Here is a 9,824-nt window from a genome sequence, read left to right on the forward strand (position 1 = left end):
TTTTCAGTTAGTAAATTTTATTTATGTCTTGATGCAATATAAAATATAAATTGGTTTTTGGAACGGGTTTCGAACTGTTTCGCTTCACATATCATTTTGGTATTTGCTCAATTAACACGCGGAAACTGCCTGCGGCCTCAATATCATAATTTACTTTCATCCAAAATTTATTGACTGCAATTTTTGTTTGGTGCGATGATCGAGGATGGAGTTTTGGTTTTTTTCCACTATTTTTTTCTTCAAGTTTTTTTTTTTTTTTTTGTGTACATACTATATATTTGTAGATCGATATCCATGACAATGACTGCGACTTTGACTCTTATTTATATTCGTTCGAATTGGCGTGTGTTTTTTCTTTTTTCTATCTCAAATCGGTTGTAGTTCTGGCTCCATCGATCCGCTAATTCTTGACAATTAACTTGGCCCGCAGCAGCTTCTCCAGCTTCAGGCAGAACTCCGACTTGGCAATGCCCGCATCGAGGACCACCTCGCCGTCCCGACGCTTCCGCACTGACAGCGGCGGGTCAATGGTGAGCGGTTGCTGCTGTTGCTGCTCCTCCATGGCGTTGTTCAGTTGCGACGGCATCGATGCTTTGTCAGCCGACCGCCTGGCACCGCCGCCGCCGCTGACGCCGCTGCTGCTGCTGCTGCTGCCCTTGGCGGTGATGCCGCGCAAATAGCTGTAGCCGGGCAGCCAGCGGCGCAGCAGGCGATCCAGTCGGGCCAGCGGACGCAGCTTGGACATGCGTTGGCTGCCGCTATCGTTGGTGCTGTCCGTCCCGTTGGAGCTGTTGCTGTCGCAGCTGCTGTTGTTGTCCCTGTCTAGCCTGCTGCCGCTGCGACTGCTAGCCGCCATCGCTGACGCCGTCGCCGTCGTCGATCGCCATCCGCCGTCCGTACCAGCGCTGCGTCGCCCGAACGGGAGGTCGGTGCGGCGTGACATTTGGTTTGGCATGGAAGTATCTTACGGGTGATTGTTAAGTTCCAGAAACAATACGTATTGTACCGGCCTAATTGTAAAAAAAATAAAAATACAAACAAACTGAGCACTGAAAAGATTCGCAGGGAGCTACCGAAATTCCAAGCCATGACAATTTACGCTCAGGGCAGCCTGATGCCGGCTGTCTATTCAAGGATACATAGACAACAAAAATATATACAGTTCTACACATACGTATATGTGTATGTGCATTGTGGCACATTTGTGGTCATGCACGTGCTGACAGATCGGAGCGTACGTGCTGCTGTTGCTGTCCAGCTTCCTGCATCCTGCCAGCTGCATCCTGCCAACTGCATCCTGCTGCTTGATTTGTCGCTGGGCATTATAAGCTTAATGTGTATGCGTGTATGTGTATCCGTGTGTGTGTGTGACCCTTGAATGACAGGGCACTTTGGAGCTACAGCTAGAGCTATGCAGCGACTGTTGCAAGTGCAGCCACCCCAACAACACTAAAACCTGCAATCCCATTCAACTAAATCTCGCACAGATAAATGACAGCATTGCGACTTTAAGACTTACGCGCCAACTGCACCACCAACACCACCGAAAAAACAAGAAATGAATAAATGAACTAATAAATGTGCTTGCAGCTCAGAACCGAAATATTTTATAAATTGAGCTACATTTGCAGCAATTGCACTTTACGCTTGATTCATGTAAATTGCTTTCTCAAGATTAAAGTCCAAAGGCCAAGACGAGACTTCAAGCACTGGCGCTAGCTAGCTGCAATTCTATGTTGTTAATAAACCCAAATACTATCAAGAAAACGAATGATTCAAATGCAAGTAAGAGAGTTGCCGTCGGGTAGTATCGACTGTGCAATACTCCTTCAAGGCCAAGCAAGCATATAGCATATAGCATATAACATATAGCATATAGCATATAGCATATAGCATATAGCATATAGCATATAGCATATAGCATATAGCATATAGCATATAGCATATAGCATATAGCATATAGCATATAGCATATAGCATATAGCATATAGCATATAGCATATAGCATATAGCATATAGCATATAGCATATAGCATATAGCATATAGCATATAGCATATAGCATATAGCATATAGCATATAGCATATAGCATATAGCATATAGCATATAGCATATAGCATATAGCATATAGCATATAGCATATAGCATATAGCATATAGCATATAGCATATAGCATATAGCATATAGCATATAGCATAGCATATATGCATATGCATATAGCATATAGCATATAGCATATAGCATATAGCATATATTAGCATATAGCATATAGCATATAGCATATAGCATATAGCATATAGCTATAGCATATACATAGCATATAGCATATAGCATATAGCATATAGCATATAGCATATAGCATATAGCAATGCTATAGCATATAGCATATAGCATATAGCATATAGCATATATCATATAGCATATAGCATATAGCATATAGCATATAGCATATAGCATACGTCAATCTGACTTAACTCTTATTAGACCATGAATGAGTATTGCACAGTCGGTATTATGCCAAATATCCTTCTATATCATATAGATAATTTGCCTTATAAGATGAGGTTCCCTAGGAGTTAATAATTCCAGCTCTTAGTCTCAGAAGGAGAAAAACAGAGAAACAGCCAGCAGAACTAACCTCAAAACCAATATACTCTCTTCACTTTGTGAAAGTGCATAAGTAGTTATATAAACTTCAATTTTGAGGTATTTCAGATTTATGGATATGACAAATCCAATTTCCCTAAGAGATCTGGAACCATTTCTCTCTTCTGATTTCTGGCCATAAAAGACTTTGCAGCGTTAAGAAAATAAAAACTTGCAAAATAAACTTGCCAAAGTTAAATGAATTTAACTCAAACAAATGCGGGGCGTCAAAGCTACTTTCGTGTTGGCTCTAATGCAAGTGGAGCAAGTGGAGCCGCAGCCACTGCGCAGCGTGAAATGGAATCGGAATTAGAACTTTTTGTTGGGCGAATGTCTAACGACTTGCAGATGAATGGAAAAGTATGATGAGGCCGAGGGGCAATCAAACAAAGCATAAAAACTCATTTGCCAAGGCCAAACACACACACACATATACATACATACACGCATGTATGCGTGTGTGTGCGTGTGTGCCTGTGTGTGCGTGTGGCACAAGGATAAATAATAATATTCAATTAAACATCACGCTTGCATAATACATAATAAACTGCCAAATGTGGGCATTGTGGGACAAGAATACTGAAAGCAGATGTTAATGCTGCTCCTGCTCCTGCTCCTGCTGCTCACGCTGCTCCTTCTGCTCCTGCTGCTGCTATTCCCGCTCCTGCTACTGCTGCTGCTGCTGTTTTATTTGTTGCTTAGCTTATCTGAAAGCGTTTATAATTGAAAAAGTTTTGCGCTACGCTGTGTGTCGCCATGGCCGTTGCGTTCCACTGCCACGGCTCCTGCCACTTCCACTTGACTTGCCGTTCACACTTCATATTTCACTCAGAGCAGCCGCAGCAGCAGCCACAGCCACAGCCGCATTTGCAGCCTATTTCGCCTTCAACTATTCAAAGAGTTTTGCCTCTTGACTTGGATCTGGGCCTGGCCTTTGCTCCAACTGTGCCTCACTCTATCTCTCCCTCCCTCCCCCCCCATCCCCTCTCTCCCTCTCTATCTCTCCGGGGGGCCACTTAGCCGCCCTGCCACACTGACATTGACAGACAGCCGAGGCACAATGCGATCAGATCTTACCTAGCTTACCAGCCTATCCGCCCTGCCACGCCCCCTCAGGCAGTGCTTGTCTATATTTGCCTTACGTGTGCGTGTCTCTTAACGTGTTTATCATGTTCATCTTGTTATTTATTATTTACACGCTGCACGAACTGCTGCTCCGGCTGCTCCGGCTGCTGGCTCCAAGTTCTGGGCGCCAATTTGCATATTTCAAATTAAATTGCTACACGATGTTCTGGAAATTGAGCGCAATGCCAAAATGAATAAAAATAAGAAATAAAAGGAAAAACATGCGAAAACCGAAAGGCAAATGAGCTGAAACAGCTTCAACAAATTTAAGATCAAGCATGAGCTAGATTTTAATTTAATTTCATTCATTTAAGAAATTCATGCTGGCCAAATGAATTGAATAAATATTTTGTTATATATACTCGCACTCATTCCCATCATTGAAAGGAGTATATTGGTTTTTGGGCAAGTCCGTCTGACTGTGCGGCCGCCTGGCCGTCTGTCCGTAAGCCATTCCGACGCTATTGAAGCTAGAGACTTTATATTTGGAATACTACTCATGAATACCCTGGAAATATAGGCTGTCAAGAAATCGGAAAACTCATTTCCAGGTAACTCAGAAACCAAGAACATTTTATTCGGATTATATTCTCGGGTTAATAACACAAGCTAAATAATATATGGGAGCGTGGCAATTCGGGTAAAGCTATATTTTGCATACACTCAACACATCAATGAACAGATCTGGCAGCCATGACTGAGTATCCAGCAGTCGGTCAAGCCCGTCTGCAACGTTCTTACCTGCTCATGTTTCAGACTATGCAAAATTTGTCTTTAAATAATTTTGTACTTTATAAATGCTCTAGCAAAAATGAAATATTTTATTTATATTGCAGTAAATAAAATTTCCATTTAAATGCTATCAAAAGAAAGTTCTACTGTGCAATCTGTGTAATTTCCCTGTGTAATTTGCCAGAATGTCTCCCAACTTTTCAAGGTCTCTCGCCAATCAGAGGCGAGATCTCTAAGGGAACTTGTTTTCATTTCATTTTCATCAGCATCAGCCCTTGCTTAGGTGCTCGGCCAGTTGGTAAAGAGCAGCAAAGAGAGAAAATCGCTTTCAATTATAAATTCTTATGCACGTGGCTAATTAGTCCGCTGTGCAGCTGTTAATGGACTTTAATTAATTTATGCGCAGGTCGCATAGTAAAGCATTGACAATGCTCGAATGGAACACACTCAATGCCAATGCGAATGATTAATGCACAACTTGTTTTCACGTAACACGCGCACCATGAGTCTGTGTGCGTATGTGTGTGGGTCTGTGTGTGTGTGTGCCGTTTCCGTTTCCGTGCAAAAAAAAAAAGAAGACAAAAATAAAAGAAGAGAAACAAAAGTGACGGCCAACTAGGACTGGCTGCAGTTAGTTGTCAGCTGGCAAACGGAAAATATTAAGCTGCATAGCCGCTAAGGCAGGCAGGCAGAGAGGCAGGCAGGGAGGCAAGGACACGCCTGCCAGTACAGCGCAGCGGAAGTTCAGCCGACGCACACACACACACACACACAGAGCGAGAGAGATACTTTTGAAGGTTAGCTGGCTGCGCTGTCTGGCCGCTTAGCCGAGACACTTGCAGCAGAAATTAACTAAAGTGCTGCCTACTTTGCGGCGAGTGCACAAGGGAATGCCCCTACTGGGACAAAAACTCGCATAAAATTAAGTGGAAATGTCGTTTATTAAAAATAAAAATAAAAAAAAGGAACCACTCTGAAGTGGGGTTTAACGTAGGCCGACTGAATAGGGATCTATCAATTGAGCTAGAATATGAAAATATGAGGGAATGCCGCTACTCTGATCACTGTATATATTAGATGAGTATACTCTATATGCCCTATGCTCATGAATTAAGCATGCATTTGGCTTGATGGACGATGACTAAAAGATGTGAGCAACGGAAGTAAGATTAACTGAAATGCTGAGCAATTTCGTATTCCATCAACTCTTCAGATTGTCAAAAGATATGTGCAGAAGTAAGCATATATATATACTTTAAGATATAATATATATTACTTAAATTTAATTAATTAAATATTAGAATAATAAACTATATAATATTATCCATAAATTCCACTAAATATTTAAACCTTCCCATAATATATCATGCAATACATACATTGCATAAATATTTGAAATTCCTATATAATCACACTTCATTTATAAAATCTCTCGAAACTCAACTCGCACCTGCAATTGTTTTCCTGAGCACACTTATCATAAGTCAGATAAACCCCATGCTCCATGACGATTTCAGAGCGAATGCTTAACACTTGACTACAGAAGTGAAGTTGGAATTGGGTCTGGGTATTAAATTAAATTTCAGTTGCCTTGCAGCTCTCATGTCTAATAATCAAAAAGCCGAACTAATTTACCACAATTCTGTTCAACAATAAATGTACATGGGAGGGTCCGAGAGCTCTAGAGATGAAGAGACAAAGAGAGGGGGCGGGTCAAAGAGAGAGAGAGAGACAGAGTTAGGTAGATGGTGAGAGGGATTTTCTAATGAAGCGTTCACAATTTGCCGGCGCATTGGCTTATAAAACCACAAAATGCAACCACAATAAAGAGAAAATAGAAGAATATGCAACAAATATTTAGAAAAATAGCAGATTTAGTTGAATTAAGAATTAAGAATTTATATACAGAGGCGGAAGCTTAAAGCTGTAGATTTATTTAACAAACTCTAATCTGATTAACTTGATTATGTTAATAAAATAAAAACTAAAAGCAAACTCATTCTTATCAGGCTTTCCCAAGTTCATCCACGTCGTTTACCTTTAAGCATGCTTTTTTTTCTTGCTTTAAACTGAATTCCTTCTACAAGTTTTTGGCGTTAGATAATATAAGAATAAGGTATATAAGTATTTCGGGCATATCTTATGTGCTCCCAATATAAATGTTTGTTTTATTAAAATAAATATAATAAATATAATTGCCTAAAATAATTGCCGACAGGTAATAAAATGTATATTAAAATAAAAAATAATAATCTTATTTATCAAAAAAATAAAATTGGAATTCAGGCAACTTCAAATATCCCTCAGCTTTCGCTTCAAGCTCACTTTCGTTGAAGGTTCTCGAACTGGCTGAACTTCCTTGCTCATATCGTAAAGAATGTCCTCCTTTTGTTTGAGTTTCATAAATTTCCCTGTCACGGATAATTGAATATCGTAAATTGTGTACAAATCACAGGGAAATATGCCATAAATCCCATCAATTTCCCAGTGTTTTAGTCAAGACATAAACAACCGATAATTGTATATCGTAAATTGTGTCTAACTTACAGGGATATTTCAGAAAAGTCCCGTACGATATATGAAATAACACGAGTAATCACACACGAAAGCTTCACAGCGCTGCAAAAGTACCAGATGGCGCGCAGATTCGTACTCAATGTGCAGACTCACCAAATGTGCCAAAAACAGGGGAAATCGAGGGAAATCGAGTGAGAGCATGGTGAAAGGTGAATAGCAAAGAGAGCACTCAACACTCGGACTAGACTCACTCCGAGTGACAAATCGTAACGCGCTCAATGTTGAGTGAACTCGTGGAGCCGGCCGATGCGATCGGAACAGGTGTCGAGCTGTGCTCAGGCTGGGAGGAGTGGCCAGTTGGGTGTCAGCATCTAGTTCATCTTTCTTATTTATTGTACTTCCGATATTGGGCCCTGAGAAATTAGAGATTCAAGTTAGGGACGCGGCAGCATCGTCGAAGATGCGAGGAAATGAGCTGTCAGGCGAACGAAGGCGGCCACCGGAGCACCGGAAAAGCCAATTAATTTGACAGCGGCCATAAACGAGCAGCAGCAGCAGCAGCAGGAGCAGGAGCAGGAGCAGCCGCTGCAGCCCAAAACGCAGTCATGCGGAATGCAGAGAAATTTTTTAGGCAAGAAGAAGTAGAAGAAATTTTGGCCTAGGCAAAGATGGGGGCAAAGTCAGGGAGTCCAGGAGTAACAGGAACTATCCGCACGACTTGGGACTGTGTCGCCAGTGAAGCTGCAACGGGCGTACATTGAACTCCAACTCAGGGTCGGTGTGGGTCGGCGCACTACACACACGCACAGCAAATGATAAGTGTGTGAATGTGTGTGTGTCTGTGTGTGTGCTCGTTCACAACGCCCTTGGGCAGCACTATGGAAATGTTGAATAAAGGTCCCCAAAGAGACGGGCAGAGCACTCGCTGCTGCCACGCAACACTTTTGGGCAGAGAACGTCGTTAACTTTGCGGCCGTGCCTCATTTGATTCTTTAGCACACGCCCAGTCCAGGTTACCCAAATTAATGGAGTCCATAGACAGACGACAGACGACGGACGACGGACAACCAAGAGGCGAGACAATTGTTTGCTTCCAATCTAGGGCACACTCAAGAACTGATTAGCACGGCAAATGTCTCGGCATTTAAGTGACTTATTCATGCTCAATGCACAGAGAATTATTCAATTTCCATTTCGGACTTCGGCCCAGTTTCGAGTCGGCCCAAAATTAATTGTCTGTGTTTTGCTTCTCTGTTTGAGATTCCATTTGCAAGCTGCAAATCTCAAAGTTTGCTTTATAATTCCCACTTCTTCTCACATCATCGTCCAGCCGCCCGCTGCTTGGACTCGATAGTAAAAAAAAAAAGAAAAAGAAATCAATTTTCATTCCATGCGTAAGACGATTGCAATCGAGGCAAGATTGCAGGTTTCTTTTTCAGAGTCTCTGTTTATTTATTGATTTGCAGCAAATTACTATTTTGAGATGTATATCTCCTATACATTCCTTTCTTCTTTGGTTCTTTTTCTGTTCTATTGTACCAGCAGTGATTTTCCCTTTTACTGCACCGTCTCGCTGTCTGTTTTTCTGACTATTCAAACTTTATTCTATGTTGCTCTCTTTAACTCTTTCTCTCTCTCTCGCTCTCAGTGCCTCTCTCTCTCCACATGTTTGGCAAACTTTCTATCCTTCTCTCTCCCCCTTATTTCCTGACTTTCTATTTATCTACCTTTTTCTGTCTGATCCCATACCTCCGTCTCTCTCTCTTTCTTTCTTTCTCTCTCTCTCTCACTCTCTGTCTTTCTCTGCGTGCCTTAATCTTTAATATTTACGTATCATAAATTGTGCCAATCATTCCCGTGTTTCCCTGTTTCTCTCTCCCTCTCTCTCGATCTGTGCTTAGCAGGCTTTTCTGTGCTCTCTCTCAGAATTTTCCTTTCTCTCTTTCCATTCCTATCTCTCTCGCTCACTCTATCCAAATAAGTCTTGCTGGCTATTCTTGTCTCTATCAAGCTTAGTTTAGCTATCCTTCGGTTTCTCGCTCTTTTTATCATTCCATCGGGCCCACTCTCTCTCTCTTTTTCTATAGCTCTATTCCTCAGTATGCTTCTCTCTCTCTTTATCTCCCTCTCTCTCTTTCCTTGTCTTAGTACATCTCTCCCTCTTTTCTCAGTCCCTCTATTTTCCCATTTATTTCATCGATGGCAATTTGTTTCACCTTATCTAAATTACACTCTATTTAGCTCCATCTCCACCTTCACCTCTCCCTTTCTCTCTCTCTCTCTCTCTCTCTCGCTTTCGCTCTCTTCCTCATTGAATTTGATTTGCTATGCACAACCTGCTTGCATTATATCCACTTAGCTCTTTGAACTAAACTTTCAAAGAGGATTCTTGATTTGGCTGCCTGTTTTCTTCAAAGTTTCTGCTCTAATTGTTTTTTATGCTGTTGATGCTTCGCCTTTCGCTGCGACTGCAATAGGAAAATAGCATCGGGCGAGTCGCTGAGCGACTGCGGAAATCGGATAACTTGGCGAATACACTTAGCCTGTTTAGCTAACATCCAAATGCGTTGCTTCAGCACCAGCTCCACAACCCCCCCCCCCCCCCCCATCACCCCTCCCACTAGCAGCTGAGATGTCCTGCTGCTGGCTGCCGCACTAGATGAACCCACTCGCATTTCAGCTCGATTCTGGAAAACTAAATGGAAGACATTGCAGTTTATCACTTGGCGGGCGCTAAACTGCAAGTTTTGGTTGAAAACTTTTACGGATGCTATCATAAATCAACGGCTGCTGCTTTCGCATTT

At 41.9% G+C, this 9,824-nt stretch overlaps 1 protein-coding gene across 1 annotated transcript; it reads right to left on the reverse strand.

Moving 5' to 3' along the window:
* Positions 1–1,105, reverse strand: LOC108619379 (uncharacterized). The gene has a single exon (XM_018015939.2). The coding sequence runs from the start codon at positions 953–955 to the stop codon at positions 401–403; it is 555 nt and encodes a 184-aa protein (XP_017871428.1). The 5' UTR covers positions 956–1,105; the 3' UTR covers positions 1–400.
* Positions 1,106–9,824: the final 8,719 nt, after the last annotated feature.

The sequence above is a fragment of the Drosophila arizonae genome, chromosome X (assembly GCF_054131065.1).
Source record: "Drosophila arizonae isolate 15081-1271.41 chromosome X, UAZ_ARI_1.0, whole genome shotgun sequence".
NCBI lineage: Eukaryota > Metazoa > Arthropoda > Insecta > Diptera > Drosophilidae > Drosophila > Drosophila arizonae.